The 24,150-nt window shown below is 41.6% G+C and overlaps 1 protein-coding gene across 2 annotated transcripts; it reads left to right on the forward strand.

Annotated features, from left to right (window-relative positions):
* lcorl (ligand dependent nuclear receptor corepressor-like) lies at positions 1 to 23,511 on the forward strand. 2 transcript variants are annotated; one of them, XM_050043513.1, is made up of 8 exons: positions 1 to 155; positions 1,131 to 1,196; positions 4,012 to 4,103; positions 5,835 to 5,961; positions 8,512 to 8,736; positions 8,850 to 8,928; positions 15,996 to 21,520; positions 21,618 to 23,511. In XM_050043513.1, exons 1-8 carry the CDS (start codon positions 62 to 64, stop codon positions 21,623 to 21,625), a joined length of 6,216 nt encoding a protein of 2,071 aa, XP_049899470.1. In that variant the 5' UTR covers positions 1 to 61; the 3' UTR covers positions 21,626 to 23,511. The 2 variants fall into 2 exon arrangements, with proteins under 2 accessions (XP_049899470.1, XP_049899471.1); XM_050043514.1 differs by lacking the exons at positions 15,996 to 21,520; positions 21,618 to 23,511 and adding an exon at positions 9,879 to 14,369.
* Positions 23,512 to 24,150: the final 639 nt, after the last annotated feature.

Below are 24,150 nucleotides of genomic sequence, written 5' to 3' on the forward strand. Positions count from 1 at the left end.
CAGCCGCTTCCTGTCTGTCAGACAGTCAGACAGAGGGAGAGAGAGGGGGGAAGGACGAAGAATGGCTTCGGTGCACTGTTCCAAATGCACGGCCGAAAGAAAATGTTTTCGGCGGGAACTTGATTCGTGGCGACACACATTGATACACTGCGTCGGTATGATCCATTTGCAGTTTCAAATTTTGTATAAAGTCGACGAGATTCAAAGTGATTTCGCTCGATAACGTTAGCTGAGGGATCGCTACCACTAGCTATGTTAGATTGCTAACTAATGCTAGCTAACTAATAGCTAAGCTAGTAGCCTGGCACCATAGGTGGCCAGCGGTTGAGTTAAGCCGGCAGGCTAATATTTACCAGCGAGCTAACGTTAGCCTTTCGAGTTGGCTCCTTTTCTTTGTCCCTCTAGCTAGCTTGCTACCCGCCGGTGCTCGCTCTGGTTTTGCAGTATGACTTAGATGATATTAAACATTTAGCATTAAGGCACATAGTGTTATCTGTAGCTAACTTATAGTTAAACCGTTTGCTAAATTGTTTTATTGGCAATATGTTAGCTATGCTAGCTAATGCCTTGCTAACAAGCTAAGCTGACATAAATGCTGTTGATGTTATTTGAGGGAGGGGATTGTTGATACGATATGTGCTGCTAATGTCAGTGCAATATGAGAAAAGCATACATTGCAGTGGTCTCGGGTAACGGTTTTCCTCGTACCTAATGCTATTTTGAACACTTATTTTTTTGCTGCAGAAGCCGGTAACCTAAAGCTAGCGCAACCGAAGCTAGCTCTGCTTTGTAATGTTAACACAATGACAATAAACCCAGAATGTACAAATCAAACAAACCGAATTGAGATATTGATGTCACCAACGTCACTATTCACTAATCATTTCATTGTTCGTGTTGTTCACCAAGTGATTTTAAGGACTTGGCATTATACATTGTTGGTGAGAACTAGCTAACGTTATAGCAGTGCATTTATCTGTCACGATCTGTTGTTGTCGTCAAACTGGTCTAGTTTGGCAAAAGCATAAATATGGGTAGGACATAAATCATGCAGATGTCAAGCACGTGAATTATGGATGTTTTGTTCAAAACAGTACTGAATGATTGTATCTGTTTATTTTGTCTTGCAGGGTTTGAAAGCATTCTGGAGGGAATATATGGCCCACTGCTACTGAGGGACCTCAATTTATTTGATGGTGGGTTTTTGTGTGTACATTAAAGGAAAGTCTTGATCACTTGTGTTATCATATGCCTATTTTATATTTATTTTCAAGAGCAAAATAAGAAATGGTCAAAACCATCAATGCATTAATCTGTCTTTCAGTACCTTCTGACTTCTCAACCCTTTTTTCTATGACATCTTTTAAAATGTGTCACTGATATTAAGTTTTATTGTCTAAGCCTAATGAATTTTTCCCAAACTGCTGGGCGCTGAAGTTTTTAGCAAATATTTCTCAGACAGGTGTAAACTGTGTGTTTGTTGTGGATTACCGTCAGATATGGACTGGTTCTGTAGTGAGTATTTATGGCAGTAGGGTGGTGTATGTGGGATTGAGTCACTGTAAACACTCAGTATTGTGTGTCACATTTGGGTTTCCTGCTTGATAGGTATGTAATATTACCCTTGGTTCTTTTAAGTTGAACTCTTAACTACAAAATGTGGATATAGTTCTATGTTCAGTGATTGGTTTAATTTATTTTTTGTCTTAGAATTATGGCTAGATACCCCTACACTTGCACCCCCACCCCCCTCATGTGCCTCTCCTAGTGAAAGCAAAGCAGCTTCAATTATAAGATGATAATATAGCCATTTTTTCATAGATGGTGACCTCACAGTCCATCTAGTGGCTAAAAAAAGATTGTTGTTTGGAAAGATATGTGTGCATAACCTCTTAACCAGTTTGCTGTGTATGTGTCCTCATATGAACCACTCACAACTCAACCACACACCTGCTCAGTCCTGTAGTCACATACCAACGTCACGTCACCCGTTACCCTCCCATGGTAGAAAACATCAGGCTGGTAGCCAGCCTAAAGTCCAAACTTTGGAAGTACTTCGGACTCAAAAGTTAAACAACAACAAAGGAGATCTTTAAAAAACATTTACAGTATACAAAACATACAGTCATACCATAGAAATATACCAGTGGCTCCAATCCAGCACATTTCTAACACAAAGGCAAATGAAAGTTCTTTTCATAAACATAAACCTGTGAATTATATAAAACAGAGAATAAGAAAACCCACAAAAACATTTAAGAGGTATAAATGTATGATAATGTTCTTCAAGTGACCTGAAAAGCAAACAGAAAAATGTTAAGCCTTGATTTAAAATAACATATTGTTGGGGAAGACATGTATTTTGACCCAAAGCCATTCAACGCTTTGTAAGTTAATAATACTTTGAAATGAATTCTATGATTCATAGAAAACCAGTGCAAGGATCTAAGAACTGGGTTGATGTTTTTCACTTTCCACAACCCTGCTACTCATTTAAGAAGGCAGAATGGTTTCAAACTTCGACCCAAAGCAAGAAAAAAAAAACACACAAGCACATGGCACAGTGGCCACCAATTGCTCCTGGTTAAAGATAGCAGATTAAATGATAAGATATTTTATTTGCAAGGGCATAAGCCTGCATAGTATTGATGAAAATGATTTATTGATATTAAACACACCCTAGAAAGAAGTGAAAAATGCAGCTGTAGGTACAGCCCAAAATGCTGCCCTATACATCAATTCCCATTGTTTGGCATTACACAACATTTTGGGTCATTTTGTCCCTAGTGGTTGTTAAAATAATACTTAAGTAACTCTAATGAAGTCAGATTTTGTCTGCTCTCTGTTTTGAGAAACAATCAGTCAAATTTTATTACCCTTAATTCAGGCACAGATAATGTATATCATTTGTATTTGATATAAAATTTAGAATGAATTGCAAATTGAATTGCATCTAATTTGACTTCTGTTATGTCCTCTTTGAAATGTAGTGTATTGGCTCATTGCATCTTTATCGGTTACATCTGATAGGGATAGATATTGATTCACCACGCTTTAATTGTGGTAGCTCTACTGTCTCCATTAGCATGCAGCTTGGTATCACAGGCCACTTGCACTTGCAGCCAAAAGACACAGCTTGCTTGACACAATCAGTTGTCTCAGTGCAGCCAGCAGTGCCATCTGGAGTTTGAGTGAGGCTAGACAGGAACATAATCAGATTATGTGTGATAGAGATCTGGCAGCCATGATGAATTGCCTGGTGGAAACTCAAAAAGCCAGGTTTGAGTGACATTTATTTATTTGCCTGTATATTTTAGGGCTGTCAAATTAGTACTGAGCTAGTCATTTTTAATAAACATCAGCCAAAGTTTTCCTGGTGTGTTTGTGTCAGCATTTACTGATAGCAGCTAAGCATTGGAAAGTATAAATAAAATCATATTTATTCTTCATTGTATATTTTTATATCTCGATTTAGATGTATATTGAAATACATTTGGTGAAAATTGAATTGAGAAACCATTTATTGATAAAATAACAGCTCAAATCAGTCCAGTCGCCTTAACGCAGCCCTGCTCTTTGATTTCCAACACTGCCAAGAATAGTTGACCATAGTATAAATAGTTCAGTGAAAGAACAGAAAAAATCCTGCACGCTGTCGTTAACTCACAGTCAGAGCTTATGATCCCACCCATCTATGGGATTTTCTCGAGTGTAAGAGCTTTGTAGTAAATGTTACCTGCTTTAAATCGTACAGCAAAATGTTGACTGAAGCCGGCTGGTGTTTTCCTATGTATAATGTCATATTAGGATTGAACAATATGACAGTATTGATCATAATATGATACAAATTTGACTGCAGCATTTAAAGTGTTTGCTTGGCATATAGTGATGTAGTCTGGAAACCTCTACTGCCTCTTGTTAAACGCTGTATTGTGATCACAGTAAGGGCTGTATGATCCATGATGTCTCCTTATGTATCCATGCCTGGTTATGCGTTATTGTGTCTTTCAGACTGTGAACCTGAAGAGGTGGATGACTGGTCCCCAGAAACAAGTTGCTCTCAGTGTTCATTCTGCAACCTTCCCCTGGAGAAACTCAGCAGTGTAAGAATTGTTCTTGTCCAAATGTTCTGCAAAAAGTATTTGTATTTTGCTATTAGACTGGCCAGGTCACCCCAAAATCCAAAATACATTTTTTCCTCTTGCCTGTAGCGCTATGATGTTCTGGTGTGAGTTGCCGAGTGTTGGAGAAAGGGATGGTAGTTTCAGCTAATTTTGCTTTTGATAGGCTGCCGACACCCATTAACCTGTAACTAAGTGGTTAATTTTTAAGGGGAAAATAAAAGAAATACAAGAGGCCTTTCCTTTTCGTCTGGCACTCCAATGCCTCAGTGAGTTTTAGCCTGCATTTCAAAGTGCCGTCCATTTAGAGGTGGTGAATGTTTTGTGATGTAAATGTATCGTCTTTTATTTTTTGCTAGCTTTGCTGACAGACATCCAGCCAGCTGAGTTAAGATGTGGAAACATGCCCAACATCTGGTCTCCACTGGTTCCTTGGCCACTCTGCACTGTGAACCACCCGTGTGGGGTGGGAGCTAACATTAGCTAGCTAGCAGCACTGCTCCGTTGGCAATCAGTTGGTAACGCCGTCCCAGTGGTGGGACATGTGCTGTGGCCTAAATACTGTGCCCACCTTCTGGTGTTTCCCCAGGTCGTCCTGTTGAGTAAACAACTATGTTAGCTCCACCAGCCATGCTGACATCGCTAACAGTGGTAACAGAGCTAACGACGATAACATAGTCAACAACACTAAAGGAGTTTTTGTGGTTCCATATTGAGCCACTTACTCATCGGGGTGAGACCAGTTTGTGGGCACAATGTTCCTGCAGCAACACTGTTGGGTTGCAACAGTATTTCTAGCTGTAATTGCTGAACTAGCAGCACCGCTAGCTAGGTAGCTTTTACTTGACCTGATTGGTGAGCGGTGCAGTAACCTGAAGAGTAGAGAAATTAACCTATAGACCGATGTGTGGTCAAAAATACTCTCAGCAGTCAGCCGATTTACAGTTAACCGTTGACATCCCTAGTTGTAGATATTGCCTGTAGTGATGTCTGCCATCACTCGAATATAATGGAACTAGATGGCACTCAGCTTGTGGTGCTCAAATTGCCAAAAACATTTGAAAAACTCAACAGCAGTGTCTCTTTACAGAAATCATGACCTGGTTACTCAAGATAATCCACAGAACTTGTTGTGAGCAGTTTCATGTAGGAACTATTTTCTTTCCACTGAACTACACCCGCCAGAAAGAGCCGTGCATCTACTCATGAACATTAGGCTCAGATTTGAGACAGCGCGAGATGTAAACATTAATGGTGTCCTCCTGGACATGGGAACACAGAGAGTGTAGTTTAGTAGAAAGGAAAAAGCTCCTATATGAAACTGCCCACAACAAAGTCTGTGGATTATCTTAAGTAACTGTGTCATGGTTTCTGGAAAGAGAAATTGCTGTTGAGTTTTTTAAGTGTCTTTTTGGCGTTTAGAGCACCACAAGCTGAGTGCCATCTATTTCAGTTATATTGGAGAGAAGGCAGACTTGTCTTTGGCCGATATCTCAAACACAATCTAGACTGATAAATGGTAAGCAGTAAACAGAAAAATATGTGTTTTTGATTTTGGGGTGAACTGTCCCTTTAAGGTACTCTTAGTTGTCGACAGTTGTTAAAAAAAAAAAAAAAAAGATTGTTTTATATAAACATAGAATATCATATGCTATACTATACTAATTATAATAAAAACAGTCAGTAAAGCAACCTCTTTCTTTTTCTTTGTAGGATCAAGTACAGTCAGCCACGTCTCCCCTCTCCTCCCCCTCTGATTACTCTCCCTGTCAGGCTCCAACCATCTCTGAGAGCAGCCAGTCAGCACACAGGTTCCTCCAAGCTGTGTTTCACAAGAAAGGTGAGTTAGGTGTCTTTCTGCCTTGTGGAGCATTGCACAAACTTGTCAAGTTATGCCACATGAAAGCTCCTGTTGAAGGCACACAGCTATCAGCTTGTAGTTAGTCTTTTGCCATCTAAATAGCAGAATTATCAGGAACAATAAGAATACTTTAAATCCGTGTAATTGGAAAAACAAGACTGATCTGCGTGACTTTTCTGCCTTCAAAGGCCCCAGAATGCTTTGGTATTCTGGTGTATGGACTTGCCACTCGTCTTTCGTGTGCTGTCACCAGCTGTCTGCACACATTAATGAGTGTAATCACAGCCAAATTGTCCAATCCCATTTTCACATGTGACACAGCATTTGCTATGCATGAAGCTCTGGTCTTAGGTGATGAGGTTTAAACTGTATCTGTCTCTGATGTTGCTGCTGCCACACTAATGCTATGGAGGTGAATTGTATTTCATTTATTCAAATATTACATTATATTTATCCTTGCACACACAAGGATAAATCTCCTGTTTCTCTGGATAATCCATACCATGTGGTCAACAGTTTATCCAGGGACAATTTCTTGCAAATAACTGGTTATATGCTAACATGAGGCTTCCCTAAAATTTGCTTGGGGTGGGGGTCCTTGAAATAATCCCAAAGATTCACCAGAAAATTGACTGTGATTTACCATTAAACTGCTTGCAAGGTTGATATGAGTTGACAGTGTAAAACCAAATGTCACTGTTACTCAGCTTAGATCAGGTCAGTGCTAACTTTCATGTTTGCAACCCAGCCTTATGGTTTACAAAGCTGTTGGTAGAAATGGGCGATACAGAGAAAATCAAATATCACGGTATTCTTTATCAAATGCCTCAATATTGATATCTAATGATATTATAGGGTTGTTTTTGGCCATTGGTACTTTCACAAAATATCTACAGAATGGGATTTTTGATAGATAATCAGTAATGTGGATATAATGACTAAATGGTAAAGACAAATAATAGATCAGCTAGAACAGTCTGGTAAGAAAGTCAGAAACTTACATCACTTTACTTTAATGCAGCATTCAAAACCAGGAAAAGACAACACATAAAGCCTAGTTCACATTACACGATTTTCACCCAGATTTTGCGTCGCGGAGACTATTGTAATCTTTTGAGTGTTCATACCTGGCGACGTGTGTGTGCACACCACAAGAGCAAGCCCAAATAAGCAACTCCACTTTAGAAACAAGCCCAAAGCCTGTGCTAATAAGCGACCTGGCAACCCTGCAGCTTGTCCTCCTAACACTTCTTCGGTCCTCCTGCGTGCTGACTTTGGACGTATCCCGCCTCTCATTGGCTGATGCGCTTTGTCAGTCATGTCAGCCTTCTCCAGTTTTCTAGCATGCTAGATATCCAGTCCCAGTCACAGAAGAGTGGGCGACTTGCTCATAGGCTTGTTCACACATGAGGACTCGACGTGGCAGACACAATATGTTGTGTATGTTACAATATCCAAAATTTAAAACAATATCTAGTCTTGAATCACAAGATCAATATAATAATGATATATTTCCTCACCCTAGTTGGTAATATGAACTTAATCCTGTTTCACAGTGTGTGTCATTTATGTCACAGAATTGATATAGAGTAATTAATAATATTATATTGTATTATGATAATTAATGGAAAACCAGATGGAAATGGGACTTTTCAGCCAAGTTTTTTCCTAACAAATACCCCACCACCACCTCGATGCTAAAATCATATAAAATCTATTATCGCCATAAAAAGTCCTGATCTAATAAATGACATCGTTGCCCGTAGTGGCCTAATGCAAGATTTTGTAGCAGTAACTGAAGGGCGGGGATCTTGCTATCTCTTTTGTTTGTTTTGTTTTGTTGTATCAGTTTGTGTCGCTGCTCTGAATCCGGAGCGTGTCCATGAACACAGCGTGGGCAGAACTCTGGAGTGGATGAAGTATCAGTCGGTCCGACAGGGGCTGATCAGATCAGATTGATGGATGAGAGGAGCAGCTTTTTGTCGGTGAAAGCAAAATTTTAGACCCAGCGCAATGAACGGTTAAGTTTCACGTTTACCATGCTTAGTGTTCTGCTGCTCCGTCTGTGACCAGAGTATGCTCTGTGCTCCGAGAGTATGGAGCAATGAATATCCAAACAGTGTATGTTCCAACAGTGCACTGAATGAACAGTCCAGCTCCAAAAATAGAAAATTAAAACGTGGTAGCAGATGTTTTAATCACGGCGGGCTACCACAAATAAATAAATGTGTGGTAAACTCCCCTACTTGTGAGTAAACAGAACGCAGATTTTAAAGTTGATAAATGGATATTTACCAACTATTAATACTTAATCTCCTAACATGCTGCCCAACATGAGTATCCTGTAATTTATGACATTTCAAGACACTAATTGCTTACTGTTTACATTTTGGCCCAAGGAGAGATTCTTTATCGCAAAATGCCAGGAAAAACCTCTCTGACAACCCATATGATTAACTGAAATCATACTTGCAAAGTCGAGTCTTTGTTTTTTTAAACTTCTATTTGCACCTGTGCCTTCTTCATTAGATGTGTCCCTGGGCTGTGATTCCAACATCCCTCTGGTTGCCCAGGAGTTAATGAAGAAGATGGTACATCAGTTTGCCTTGGAGTACGCGTCCAAGTGCCTACTCCACACCAGTACAAATGGTGTTACAACAAGGACCTCATCACCTCTGTCACAAACATCAGATGCCCCTCTGGACCTCACAGTGAGCCGAACTGGGGAGGAGAAAGAGAGTGAAAGTGACCCGGGTAGGAAAAGTAAACTGTTTTCAGCTTCCAGAGTTTTGAAGATTGTAACACTGAAGGCACCAAACCACTAACTCAAACCCTAACCAGTTTAAATGATAATTTTCTTGCAACAGATGGCGTGCTCGACCTCTCCAACAGGAACTCTGCCTGCCCAGCAACTTCATCTGCATCATCTAATCACAAAGCCTCAGGGTAAGAGGTTTTTTTTTTGTTGCATTCCTTCTGGCTATACATTTTAGTGATATTCAGCCTTGTGGTAAAATGCACAAGGAAGAGCTATCATTATTATTACAATTAGTTAAAAGTAGGGGTTCTTCCTAAAGACAATAATGCATTTACTTGACCTCAGTATTTCTGTCCAAACCTTATGACTAAAACGTTACTTTGCATGTGAGGAAATCCCCATTTTTAACTTAATTCAGCACTATTGTCCATTGCAATTCTTATAGGTGTATAGCATGGCTAAGATAGGAAGGTTAGCATTAACATTGTCTTGTGTTACTGTCATTTTTACCAGCACTACTTAATTTAAGTCAACTATTTAACACCTCTGGCTTGAATGATATGCATATTCCTTTGTTTGGCAGTGTGTTGGGTCAGTTCTTGTTAGTCATTATGCTAGCTTGTGTTTGGTGTTTTGGTTCTCTGGGGTTGACTCTTTTATCTCTTGAGCGGTAACGTCACAGCAATGGCACCGAATTACATTTGCCAACAGCTCAGGATTGTACAATGAGGAGAACATTGCAGTACCTCAACGATTTTACCTCCTTTTTTTACTGATCCAGTTATGATGGGTTTGACTATTCAACCTCAAGCATGTAGGACTCTCACTGAAGGATATCACAAAACTACAAGGGTTGTGTGTGAGCGCCAAAGTAACCCCAGCCATTCACAGACTGTCCCACCTGGACGTGAAGAGGCTTTGCCTCACACACAAAGAATGTGTGTGCGTGAGAGACACACAGCAGCAGTGTGTGAGAACAGACAGACATGAAACATATCAAACAGTCGCAGTGATGTTACCAACACAAGGCATAAAGGAGTGGACCCCTCGCTCTGCACCCCCCCTGTCCCCTATGCCAAAATCAAACCCCCTCCATCACCTCCATCCTGACCCTGCTGTTTGGTCCTCCCATCCCTAGGAGGCAGCATAGGCAGAAGGAGGAATACATTGAGAGGAGCTTGGAGCTGTCTGAGGGGTTGCTGTCCAAGGCCTTGAAGGATATCCGTTCAGGGAGGCTGCAGGAGCAGCGGGCCGCACTGCTTTATGGGATACCCCTTCATACCCTAAAGCAAGGTCTGGACAGCTGGGCTGAGGGAAGGCTGGGGATGCTACATCAACTTGCACCAGGAAACAGAGATTTCAGGGATGAAGTGACATCATATAATGTGATGTCATCAATGTTGGGCGGTGAAGCCCGTCTTGTTCTGCAGAAGGTGGCAGCATGGGCAGAGAGGGCAGAAATTGGAGGAGCTGCAGAAGAGAATGGAGACTTGAGTTTCCCTCCATCTTCTCTTTCCTTTTATCAGCCAAGTGGTCTGCGGAAAACCCTCCCCCACTCTTTCCCCCAGCTCAGGGATGCTCTCCAGCCCGCATCAAGCCCCACCCCCAGTCTGGAGCCACCCACGTCCCTGCGTATTCCTCAGGTCCGCTGCATGTCTGACCATAACAGGTCGATCGCAGCTGAGAACGGCAGCACTACTGAAAACCTTCATCAGCGTACCTCATCAGTGGAGGGTACTGCCACTTCATCTACGGCTGTTGTCAGACCTTCATCTCTCTTCAAACTCAGACCTCCTTTCTTACCACATGGCTGTCCAGGCAGTGCCAACCAGTCACCTCATCGCCTGGGACCTCGCACCTCTTCACTGGATGATTCAGAAGATGGGGCAGGAGGCCGGGATAAAGACAAGCAGCCAAGAAAGAAACGTGGGAGATACCGCCAGTACAACCACGAACTGTTGGAGGAGGCCATCACTATGGTGATGGCAGGTCGAATGAGCGTGTCCAAGGCCCAGGGAGTTTATGGGGTGCCCCACAGCACACTGGAATACAAAGTCAAAGAGCGTACTGGAACTCTGAAGAACCCACCCAAGAAGAAATCTGCCAACTTGTCTGGTTCTGGTACCATGACCAGTTCCACTAACTCAGGGACTCTAGCCTCAGCTGCTGACACAAAGATGTTCTAGACCACAAAACGCCTCTGGAACTCCTCAACACTTGAACTCATCACCTCTGACAAGATACATGTTTTCTGGAGACACTTGTTTAAACACAACACATGCCTTTACAAAATATATGGATATTGATATTCAGGTCTTTTAACTATGTGTCTGTAATGTGATAGTCATACTTTTAGCTGTATTTCTTTGGCTTAGTCCTGGGCCTGGATCCTTTTATTAAAGCAGCTATGAGGTATAGTATTTTTGGTGAGAAAGTGGTGCTCTTCGCAGCTTTTGTTCACAGGGGCTGCCAAACTCAATTAAACTCCTTGTAGCGTCCGTTTTTGTCACTAAAGCTAAAAGATCTGAAAGGATATGGCTTGCGCTATATTATCTGTTTACAGTTATCAACAAATCCCACAGAAAGACCAAAACTAAAACTGAATTGGGTTTTTTTTCTACTAACGCATTGTCTGTGTGGCCAAGCCTAATGTGTATTGAAATTCTCAGTGGTCATGTGCTTCATAACCTTTTTCTGATGGGAAAAGTGGCAGATGTGCACATTTGTCCGCACAAATAGTGTTGTTTCACTGCTTTTACAGTTTGTATTATTTTCCTGTTCCCCTGCTTTACAGGTGTGCATTAGATGATATTTACATACAGTAATTTTTGGAATGACTATAGTTTTTTGGCACAGAGGTATACACTGCATCAGTTTGTGGCCAAAAGACCATACTTTAAAGGATAAACCAGTGGTTGAGTTTTGGTCTTGTTAGGAGATTTGTTGGTAATAAAAGGATAAAATAACACCAGCATTATCCGTAACGACCTTCAGGAAGTTCTTAACTTTGTTTATATGTTTATATGATTTGGTTTTCTTCAAGGAGAAAAACTGAAATTGATTGTTGCCCAGGATCAAGTATGAGAAACACAGTTGTGGACCTCTTAGAGCTAAGAAAAAAAGTGTGACTCTCATGTTTGCTAGCTGTTAGATTATTAGGTTATTCAGGTTTGATTCAATTCTTAAAGCTCCTTCTTAATGGAGCGTTGATGATTGTCATTTGCAGCTTTCTATCTCTCTCTGGGTATTTTACCTAGGCTACTGAAGTGACTTAGAGCCATTATAACAGATTAAAAACTCATTGCTATTGTTAGACACCTCTACAAACAGGGAGATTGTACAGTGTAAACCGCTGTGGTGGCTACATCTTCATTATGAGTTTTTTGTTGAAGAGATTAGCTTATGAAAGCCATTTTGTGTCCACATATTTTCCCTCTCTATTTGTGTAAGCTAGTCTGAACATTGTATTGAGTGTAGTTGGAATGCAACTGTGCAGCATGTTTTAAAATGTGCACTGATAAGCTTGGGAAATGTACGTTACTGTGTATGTGTACTTGTTTGTGAAAGATGTTCTTTTATTATCACAGATATTTACTAATTCTGCTACTGTAGCTGTATTACTGTAAACCTCATACATGACTGCTGCTTAAAACTTAACTCCACTGGATTGTTTCCCTGGCACAAAGAGGCGTAGCTACAACAAAGAAGCCTATTTCAACTCATTCCAAGGCAACATGCATTGTAATGTGTGAAGTCTACATGGCAGATTAGGATTTAGTGCTTGGATAGGGTTAAATAGGGTTAAAGGTTTATTGTTCAGGCTACTGCAGTAGTTTTTGGTGTGATAATGACTTGATTCAGTGCAAGGCTTACAGGCTTCTTTGTTTGTGTCTTGGGAAATGCTAAATGTTGCGTCTACACTCATATCTGCCTCTGAGATGGGTCTAGTTCCATTAACAGTGCTACTACCAAAGCAGCAGTTCAGGGTTACCCACACAAAGCTGCTTCAGTTTGTTTTGCTGTGATGTCAGCCTGCCTGTCTCTCTCTCTCTCTAACCTCGTTGCCACATATACCTCTGAACTTAATCTGCCTATAGCCCATTGTCAGGTTTCACATCAAGGCCTCTGTGTTATGATACCGAATCTGCTGGGATATGAGCTCTTACTAGCTTAGGAACACATGTGAGCTGTTTGTCTCTCAAGGAACAACACATATGTGTACATCAGCAACAACTTCTTCAAGTAAATTATTATACAGTCAGTCGACCATTTTTGTTGTGAAATAATTTTTAAAAAATGTTTTAAATTCTGCCCCTTGGCATTTACAGGAGATCTGCCATGTTCTTAGCTTGCACCACAAAGCAGAGATTCTTGGTGCAGTTATTTGTCCTTGTAGGTTTGTACGTGTTATTTGTAATTTTAAGGCTAATTGTTTAAGTATTTAATTTTGTTTAAGCTTTTTCTGGTCAGATCCTTTGACATTTCAACATTTGTAACTTCTGCAACCATACAAATACTGATGTCTCCGCTCCTGAATGCCTCTGCTCTTGACAGTACACAGTGCCTGTGTCTGGGGCTACAGCATAGTGCAGCATGATGTCTCTACTCGGGGAATGATCTGCTATTTATATCAAAGGGCCAGTTTGTAAACAAGCCTAAACACCTCTTGAGAAGTAGAAAAAGACAGGTAGTTCTTTGCATAAGTTTAATTGCAGTATATTCTGGGAACAAATCAAGGCTTGTTTTCAAATTGAGCCTAAGGCATTTTTTGTTTTTGTTTTTTGGACTGAACTGCTGGCAAATCTTAGAAACGACTCAACACAAATCTGCTATTTATGCATAAATCAATTATTGCACTATGATTTATAAGAAGCATTTTTTTTTTGTAGAAACCTTTTTTGTGTTGTTGCTGCATACTTATTTATTGATTGTGCTTCAGAACTGTGATTTTGCTAGTTTGATTGTTGTAGTTCTTGATTTGTAATGGGCCACTTTGATGCAATGTGAAATGTGTATTGCTGCATGAACGCTTTTAAATGTTAGCCCATATAATTTATTTAGAAAATACACCCTTGACTATTGTGGTTGTTTAGTGCTTATGTTAAGATGAAATTTATTTAAGTGATTTAAAAAAAATAATTTGGTTATCATAACAACCTGAACAGTAACACTATAGAATGTAACACCTTTACAAGGGCTGGACCTACAGCACCTAAATTGTTGGAAATACTATCCATTATCAAACACTTCTGCACATTTAATATTAAAATCAATGACTGCTTATATAGTGAGATAAATCATACACAGGACCTGATTTAACTGTTAGTTGATTTGAACATGAGAGGGTTTTTAGAGCTGTTGAGGTTTGTTGGTGGAAGTGCTGTTGAAAAAAACATTTTGGTTTAAGCGTTCTACAATCGTTCCTTCTGCTTTTAGCAGAATGTTATCGTTTGCCTTCAGCAACTCATCAATAAAACAGTTCTCCAATCAGTTGCCTGTCATAACTTCTTTTACATAATGGTTTGTTTCAGGGTTTTACAGATTATTAACAGTTTACGAGGACAGTTGTATTTTGATTGTTACTGTTTTCAAGAAACTGACTTTCAAGCAGGTTTGACAACACTTGACAATCGCAATCCCAGCTGGAAAAAAATGGTAATCTACTTGTTCTGACCACACTTATGTAAAAGTGGCTGTGCAGCAAAAAGCAATTACAATGTGTGGGCTGCACATGCTGTAGGTGGGGCTGGAGAAAAACAGTTACAGTATTTTTGACCAAATACCTTGATATTGATATTTGACAATATTGTATGGTTAGCTATTGGTGCTTTTACAAAATATTTACGCAAATAGATTTTTGATCATCAGTGATGTGGATATATTAAGTGGGTAACGGCAATGAGAAGCAAATGAAAAAGCCATGACACACTTCTGAGTTCAGAAAATTACAGTTAGAATTAATGCAGCCTTTAAAACCAGGAAAAGACAACACTTCAGTGCAACACACACTGCCGCCATACGCCATGCGTCAAAAGGCCCGCCTCCATTATATTCTATAAACAACCCACACTGGCGGCGCTGGCCGACGCGCCGCTCTGCTTCAGCCCACTGCTCTATTTCCAGCGTGGCCAGCGCTGCGAGAAAAGCCTTTTATGTACGTCTCGGCCGCCGTATTATCAACTCTAGCTTTCAAAGGGGTATCTGGATGCTTAATGTTATTAAGTTTTTCAAATTTTTAATAAGTCGATTTTGATAAGAAACTCACCCGTGAAATCCAAGTTGTTGTTGCCTCAAAGTTTTTCCTCCTCCTCTTCCATTACTAGCAGTTGGCAACTAGTGTAGGTACAGCCACCTAGCGGGCTGGGGTGGGAAATACACCTTAGTGTCAATGATGCCGCTGTGCACGGGCGGCAGTGTGTGTTGCACTTAAGCCAACATCTTCTCTGATATGTCAGTATCAATATATTGCCCCCTAGCTGCAGGCTTCTAACAACTTTTATAACAATAAAAACTTGGGAAAGGAATTGATAGGGTAATAACACTGTTCACTATAAGTAGGAATGTCAGCAATTAACCAGTAATTGGTTAACCATCAAGATTATTTTTGGCCGGTTACGCATGTTGGTCTACAGGTTAGTTTTGCTACTATTTAGTTTACTGCACACCACCTTCATCTGATGGGAGCTAGCTGGTGTTGCTCTTATTCGGCTACCTGGAGGGAGACCAGATGGTGGCCACTGTGTTTTCAAGCAAATGCATTACCAGCGGTAATCCCGAATAAGTGGCACCGCTATCAAGCTTCAACCTTATCTGGGTGGTGGGCAGTACGCACTATATTAGCGCAGCCAGCTGACTGTCTGTCGGCAAAGCCAACAGAAAACATAGTAAAAGGCAAGACAGTTAATGTGTGTGGGGCTATCGAAGTAAAATTACCCTAATCTGACATTCATAACTAAGTGTGTATGGATAAAATTGGAATAGTGTGGATAGGTGTAGCCATGGTGTGTTTTTGGTTCTGTCAATTAAGTTAGAAACTGTTTGCCTCATTATACAGGCTGTAGGACTACAGAATAATCACATTTGACATGGAAAGAATTTACCAGACCATGATGAAATTAACAAAATATAAAGTTTAAAATAGTGTTGCTCAAAAGATAAGACCTGGTAGTCTGTGTGAGTAGGCATATGTTGATTGTCATTTTAAACTGTGCTCAGGTTTGAGTAAAACTCCAATCTTTTTTATTTTTGCCTCTAGCTCCCTGCTGCCATCGTTTATTGAAGAATTGGGAGATCAGGGACAGCGAGGGACCAAGTGTCGTCAGAGCTCTGCATTGGGTGCTGTTCTCAGCTCGCTCTGCTCAGCACATCGTTCCTTACTCTACCAAATCTTGAAGCTGGCACAGCAGGAAAAATTGCTGTTGTTCCTTAATCACAGACCTGTAGGTCAAACTGAATCTCACTGCTGTCACTGTGGCGTAAACCCACAGGATATTGTTACCCCTAATGCAGTCCCATTTAGTGAATGTAAAGCCCATAACATCAGCCCGTACTACCCTTTAATTGATTGTGATCATCAAGGTCATGGCAACACAATATATCATCCAGGAGACTCCAAGTCCAATTGTAGCATCCATCACTACCCCTTAACAGCCTGTAAAGGTGATGCTCCTCTGGGCTCAAGCTACTGCTGTGTTCAGACGTACAGGATGGAAACCTACACTGTTATGTGCCCCAAGAGGCCTCACTGCATTTCCTGCCAAAGTCTGGCTGTAGGTCCTATCAACAACATAGTGTGTTCATATGCAGCCACTCCTTCATTATCCGAATCCCCTTCACTGTGCACTCCCTCCTCTAGTTTATGCCCTTCCTCATCGATCTGCTGTAAACAACACAACCCCCACTCTTGTCCATGTTATTCAAACCATGCCTGTCTGACGCAGGTCAGGAGCACAGTAGAAAGAGGGGTTGGAGATGGGGATCCTCCTTGTCCTATCTTGAAAAGAGAACAGAGTCCCTCTCCTCCTCCTCTGTCCCCTATCCCCTCAGACATCAATAAAAAAACAGATGAAAAGCCACCCTCCCTCCTTCACCATAGACAAGACAATGATGCTGACCTAATGGTTAAAGATAGTCTTGTGAATGCAAGCCACCAGGAGGCAGATGTGGTTACAGCTACAGAAGACGAGCGAGACTGTAGGACCCCAAGAGGTTTTCAGGCCAAGCAGAACCCAAATGGCACTTCACTGCAAGATGTTATGAATCGCTTCAGTGAGAAACTGGAGACAATCAGACCTATAGAGAAGGACCCACCTCTGGTTTCCACAGCCATTAATATCTCTGAGAAGGAACAGCCACAGTGTCCCTCAACCAGTCAGAACCTGCAGTTTAAGGATGATGCCCATTTGACTGAAATCATCACCACAGTGCTTCACACAGGCAGTGCTAGTGACTACAATCTGAGTGAACTCTTCAATCGCCATGATAGCAAAGAACCCAAGTCACCTAATACTCGCTCTCGACGTCGCCAAGAAGTCCTTGCTGCTTTAGCAACACCTGCTGATGATGCTTCAACCAGAAGGCAGACCTTACAAATTAAACGAGAGCTTGCCATGTTGGACCAGTCCTACAGTAGGAGAAAGATGCCACTCGCAAAGAAAGCAAGATTGAAAGACGGAAATGTTACTGTAACTACATCACCCCCTATATCAGATTCAAACCTAGTTAAAGAGGAGTCTAAAAGACAAATGGAGATAGGTGTAGAGAATCATAAAGTTGGGAAGAGACCACTGAACATTCTCAGTTCAGACAATGACAGGGATGAGGTAAAAGAAGAAATACACACAGTTATTGTAACAGAGGACGTTCAGATCATTAAAGCAGAGGAGAAAGAAAGGGAAATATCCACTGAGGAAAAAGATCTTGCCATCTCAGGCACTCAAATACCCACCCCTGAAATGAATAATGAACAAGGCTCAAACAGAGACAGTGTACAAACAGAGGTGATGACAGTGACTACAACTTCAGCAAATCAGGGTAACAAATCCTGTAAAGATCTGTATAGTGGTGATGGAAGTGATAAGAGCCACAAAGAAACGCCAGTGGGTCAAAGCTCTGACAGTGACAATAGACCAGGTAAGGGCAAAGATCACCATAGTCCTATGAGAGATAGGCAGAAATGTCATTCACACCACTCAAAGGACACAAGGAGATCCAGAAGAAATATAGTTCCGCCACAACGGTTCTCCTCCTATGTTACAGAGCCCAGGAAGATGTTCTTTGTTGCATGTTTCTCTGAAAGCATCTTTAACCCGAGAACACAAAAGGAAAAGGTTTTGATGTCCAGCACCCTGGATGCCTTATCCAAAGATCCAGATGCTGAGGACACCCAACTTGAATCAAAAAGTAAGGTCCCTCTATGCTCACCTGAGCCCACATTAAAGCTTGCACTTGAAACAACAAATAAAGAACAGTATGGACCATCCTTCACAGAGTCAAAAGGTCTTTCCACAAACCAGGTCGTACCACAAGAGAAGAGTCCTACAAAACAGAGTTTGGACAATAGGACAGATGACAGCGACTGTGCTGCCAAGCCTTTTGGAAGGCTACGGTCATCTCCAAAAAAACGACAGGACTCAAAGACAGCTTCAAGAACTCCCCAAAGCCCATCAAATATGGATTTCTCCATGAAGCCGACTACCTGTGTTGAGAGCCCCCCCAACTCACAAGTCCAGTACACTAGTCCAATAAAGCTCATGTTTGTGTCACCAGTAAAGGATAAGGAAGGGGTCAGATATAGTCTCAAATCAGCAACTTCTGGTTCTGGTGCACAGGAACCCTTTGACCCATGTGTAGAGTCTTCATGGTCAGGGACACTTAAGAAACAAAAAAGACAGAGAACTGAGTCTCCTACTTCACAAGTTAAATCTATCTCTTCACCACTAAAATCTGCTACCTCACCTGCAAAATCTGCTTCTTTACGGCCCAAGTCTACTTCTTCACCCAAGTCTGTTTCTTCACCAGCCAAATCTACATCTTCACCCAAGTCTGCGTCTTCACCCAAGTCAGTGTCTTCATCACCCAAGTCTGTGTCTTCACCAGCCAAGTCTGCTTCTTCACCCAGGTTAGCCTTTTCATCACTCAAGTCGGTTTCTTCACCAGCCAAGTCTACCTCTTCACCCAAGTCAGCTTCTTCATTACCTAAGTCTGTTTCTTCACCAGCCAAGGCTGCTTCTTCACCCAGATCAACGTCTTCATCACCCAAGTTTTCTTCTTCGCCTAAATCACCCAAGTCACCTTCTTTGTCACCCAAGCCTGCTTCCTCACCAGCCAAGCTTGCTTCTTCACCCAGGTCAGTTTCTTCACCAACCAAGTCTGCTTTGTCATCACCTAAAATAGGTTCCAGAAGATCTGGTGAAGGTACTCCAACTAAGCGTGGAGCTGGAGCTGAGAGCCAGAGATCACCAGGTGATTCAATATGTTTCCATGAAACCACTCCAAAAAGGCGTCCAGGCCGGCCAAAGAAGCTGGGACCACAGCTTGAACAAAAGGCAAAGAGGCCAATTGGTCGACCACGCAAGGAGAAGGCTGTAGATTCATTAATGGGGGCAAAAAACATCAATGGAAAATCCGTAATTGCATCTGACGTTGAAGAGAATGTAAACAAGAACCTTAAAATAACAGTAGTGTATGGCCGTTCTCGGAGAAACAAACGAATGGTGTCTGAGGGCTTTGACCAGCTGCAGACAGAATTCAATGATGCTTGGCAAGCAGTGGGCCTTAAAAGTGACTTGGGCATTTTGATGCACAACTCTAAGACCAGCTCAGGTAGTATCAAAACAGCCTCAACAGAATTGTCAGAGGAATTAAATTTTGTCAGCCCTGTTAAAGAGTCTGCCCCTCAATCTAGCAGTAACATCAAATGTCAGAAGCGGGATGATTCTGCACCCTCAAGGAAACCAGGCAGACCTGCAAAAGTTAAAATCTCTGGAATCTCAGTCACAGTTACTACAGTGTCACCTCGGCAGCGTAAGATTCAGATAAATAAGGATACTCGGCAGTCTCCAGAAAAACGAATTAATAAGAAAGTGCTCCTACCAGAATTCAAATCTGCCAAAGAGCCCTTGACAATCAGTCATCAGTCAACAAGTAAAAGCAGTATAACAGAAGAAGGGTTAGAAACAAAGGATGAAAGCAAAGACAAACTGCCAAATGAGCCGGTAGCAGTGCGTCACTCAATGAGAGTGCGAAAGCCCTCAATACACTTTCTCCATGCTGTTGCCACCGCCACGTCTAGATCATACAGCCACAGTAATGCTCTGCTGCGGCGCTCCAAGCAACTTCTGCTAAACAAGGCCAGCAATGAAAGGAGACAGGGGGAACAACAGAGTAGTGTAGATACTTCAAGGGAGAAGAGACGGCTCTGTGGACAAGAGAGGAAGAACATCTCTCAGGACCTGAGAAAAGTGGCAGGGGTGTCTGTAGACTCAATCTTTCCTCCAAAGGAGACCCTCAGGTGGTGGGCAGCATCAGCTGAGGAAAATACTATGAACCAGGAGCTTGCCAGGCGAATACGACTCATTTCTGACACTTGGGTCTCAAACACTGTAGAGAACCAGCAAAAAGAAACTGCATTCAATTCAAAACTAGGCACTAAATGCAACAGTTCATTTACCAGGAATTCAAAACAGTCCTCTGTGGTTCGAACTCTGTTTGACTGCTCTCCCAACAAACCGAGGTCCTGCAGCATGCAGCAGATTTGCTCCTGGTTTATGCAGACCACAGAGACACGTTCTTTGGCTATTGTCAAGAAGGCAAGCTCCCGTAATCCTTACGAACTTATGCACTTCCCCCGTTCTGCCAATAAAAAGAGTCTTCGCAGCAGTCCTCAGGCAGAGCGACTCCGCAAACACATCAAGAAATTTGCCAAGATGGTGCCAAAAAGTCCTTTGCAACATCGACAGGCTCAAAGAAGGCTGAGGAAGAGAAATGAGGCACTTTTATCCACGCACAAGATTAGGCGACAACTTTTCCCTTCCAGGTTTGCAACAGGCATGCTTAGTCAAGGACCCCAATGGAGAAGAAGAGAACTTGGCAAATACCAGACCTCTCTATTTAGAGCAAGGATACGGTTCCTTACCCAAAAACAAAGGGAGAGGTGGCAAAAGAGGCAGAGGAATAAGAAAAACATAAAAGTAGCTACACGTTGTTCAAATAGACATGTAGTGACTGGACTACAACCAAAACGTAAAGCATTACGCACATCAGCAAAAGATCAGTTATCTGACTGTTTGGAGAACGGTTCTGCCACCACCTCTGTTTGCCAAACTCAGGAGCCTGTGGATGTACCCAAAGAGCAGAACCTCTGCTCTAAAGCCTGGAGTCCTGAGAGACTGAAGGAATGCCGGGTGTTTCTGAAGAAGATCAACTCTCCAGACAATGAATCAACTGAGGAAGAGTGGGACTCCTGTACTGTGACACTGGATGACGGGTCACCTTCTGCGTACCTCTTTGCAGGAAATGAAAGAGAACTGGTAGGTGTTGTTAAAGCTGTGAAAACTGAAAGACAAAGGAGCACGAGAAGAACTGCCTCAAGAGAGCTACCAGGTTCTGCACCTACATCAGTCCAGAAGCAGGATGACAAGCCAGTGGGGAGGCAAAATGGCAAATACAAAAGTCCTGGGGTTGTGTCTACTGAACCACTGCAACCACCACCAGCGAAGATAGTGAGACAATCGCGAATGAGGGGCTTTACCGGGCCGAGATGGTGTGACTTTGTGTTTGGTAACTACCTTCATTCTTTAATCGAATATCAGCTTTTTTAAAACTCCAATTTCAAATCACCACAAAATCTACTTGTGCTCTCTTTCTTTCCTGACAGAAAACTAAGTGAAGCTCGGGGCCTCCTACCTGGGAAAAGGACTGTGGTTTAACGTGGTGCCTTTGGACATTGAGCTGACCACCTGGACGGATCATCCCACTATGGTTCAGTCTTACACTCAGCAATTATGTAGCAGTCTAACTTAACAAAAGCTTGATGTTGCACTATTTTTATTCATGGATATGTAAATGTACAGAAATGTTTGATTTTTTTTTTTTTATTGTCAACTTGCCTTTGTCTTTCTGATTGCATATAGTAGATCAAATCATCACGTTAAACAGAGTTCTATTGGGATAAGTGCTTATACAGTGAGCCCTGTCAGAGTGGTTGCATTGGAAGGAAAGGCAAAGCTTGACCACATAAAGACAGTGCCATCTCCCCCAAAACATACCTCATTATCAGGGCCACCACTTCTTTCAGACAATGACCTTTTATTGGAAATTTCAACCTAAAACCTTTTAAATGTGCAGCCCTAAAATCCCCCCAAATTGTGTTTTTAATGTATTGTTCCCAACTTTGGCACTGTTTAAATTCCTTTTTTTTTTTTATTTAGTAATTTGCTTTTTTATAAACAGCATATTGAAATTTAATGACAGTCTCTCAATCCGAGCCTTGTTTGCAATATTTTTCTTTAATGCTTCAGTCACTGCTGTATTGCAAGCCAGTAGCCAAAAACATGGTGTGAATGAAGGACTCTTGTTTCAAACAAGCCCCATCTTTAACCCAATCACTGTCTGTGTATGGGCCTCAACTATAAAACTGTATATTGACCTACAGTAAATGGCCATTGGTCTGTAATAAAACAAATATCTCAATATTTTCCAAACATTGTCTGCAAGTCTTAGCAAGTAACTCCAACATACATGTACTAAATGGCTACATATTCTGCCCCACAAAATGTGGAGGTCCATTAATATGTGAAGTGATGAAGAAAATGGCATTATGCAGTTGTAGAAAGTAGATTCTGATGAATATGTTGGTTTGTGGGATCTGTCTTGTTTTAATTTAGTTATCTTTACGTGAGTGTTTTCTTGTATTCACCCAAAGCAGATACTGTATGTTGGTGTCGGATCTACTTCTTGCACTATTCCATCTGAGATTATTAATCCCACTACATAGATTCCTCCCCCATATTTTGCACATCCTGTGTCCCACTACCAAACCCTACTGTAAAACTAGAGAATATTTGGTGCAATACAAACCCAGATGATTTATCAGTATGTAGTAATTATTTTATTGCTGACAGACGAATGGATGTACACAAGTACTAATGGCCTGGGATGTTACTTCAGTTGTTTCCATAGCCTTATAATGTGATCTTTTAAGGATAATGCTATACAAACTTTTTTCTCCTTCCACCTGCTTTGTTCTCCTCAATGAAGCAGAAAAATAACAGAACCTTAATTGTTATAATAGCATTAAATTGTTTTTATCATAAATGTGCTAGCATTATTTGCTGTTTAAATGCAGATGGGAAATGTGTTGCTGTTAAGGTTTCCCCAGAGTTTCTGTTTTTGCAGCAAGAGACGCCTACCTCCACTGTGGCTCAGCTAGGTCTACTGCTCTTTTGTGTGATAGACAAGGCCAGAGAGATGATAGGTGAACACTAATCTTGGATCAGTATCATGATAGAGGGCAGGTAGATCCAAGATGTCTGGCTGTACGTCAAAACTTAAACCTGTAGTGTGTATTGTGTGTCTGACTACCCTTGTATGTGTCACTATGGTTGCCATTTCAACACGAGGGATGTAGGGTGGCCCAGTCTTGTGATCAGTGCTCTGTTGAAGAACCTGGTGCTAAACATCTGTTGTATATTTTCTTTATCATGTGTTTTTATACTGTCCTTTACAGATGCAACAAAGAGGTGTCTGTGATTGGAACAATAAAGAGTCTTTTGAAATAACCAGCTTCCAGTCCTGTATAGTAGACAGTGAAATGGTTCAAGGAATGTGTCAAAGAGGCATTGACCTAGCCTCCAAATTTCCTAGATCTAAATTTAATCAAGCATCCACAGGATGTGACTGAACAAGTCCAATTCAAGGAGGGCCCAACTCACATCTCACAGGACTTAAGGACGTGCCACCAGTGCCCTGGTGCCAGACACCCAAGGAGAACACACAGTGGATCGGACTTGGTTCTAACCTCTCGAGGCATGGACACAAGACCTCTGGGTTACTGTTACGTCCCACAGATGCTCAGTCAGATTAAGATCTGGGGAATGTGGGGGGCCAAGTTGATGCCTTAAGGTCTTTATCAAGTCCTTCAAAGCATTGCTGAGCAGTTTGAGAGTGGCATAATGCATTGTCCTGCCAGGCAGGACCACTGCCATTGGGGAGTGCTGTTACCATGATGGGGTGTGCTTAGGTGGGTGGTGCATACCAAATGGCATCCACATGAATGCCAGAACTCTTAAGTTTTCCAGCAGAACATTGCATTGCACTGAGATTACTTAAAATGAGATTAATGATCTGTCAGTGGTTCAGCGCTTGTATACATGATAAAACCATTGTTTCCAATCTAGTGGCAAAGCTGT

The sequence above is a fragment of the Epinephelus moara genome, chromosome 5 (assembly GCF_006386435.1).
Source record: "Epinephelus moara isolate mb chromosome 5, YSFRI_EMoa_1.0, whole genome shotgun sequence".
Taxonomy (NCBI): domain Eukaryota; kingdom Metazoa; phylum Chordata; class Actinopteri; order Perciformes; family Serranidae; genus Epinephelus; species Epinephelus moara.

Coding starts and splice junctions, on each gene's coding strand:
- lcorl (XM_050043513.1), top strand. CDS start 62: ATGGCTTCGGTGCACTGTTCCAAATGCACGGCCGAAAGAAAATGTTTT. Junction 1,197..4,011: donor GGACCTCAATTTATTTGATG/GTGGGTTTTTGT, acceptor TGTGTCTTTCAG/ACTGTGAACCTGAAGAGGTG. Junction 8,929..15,995: donor TCTAATCACAAAGCCTCAGG/GTAAGAGGTTTT, acceptor TTTTGCCTCTAG/CTCCCTGCTGCCATCGTTTA.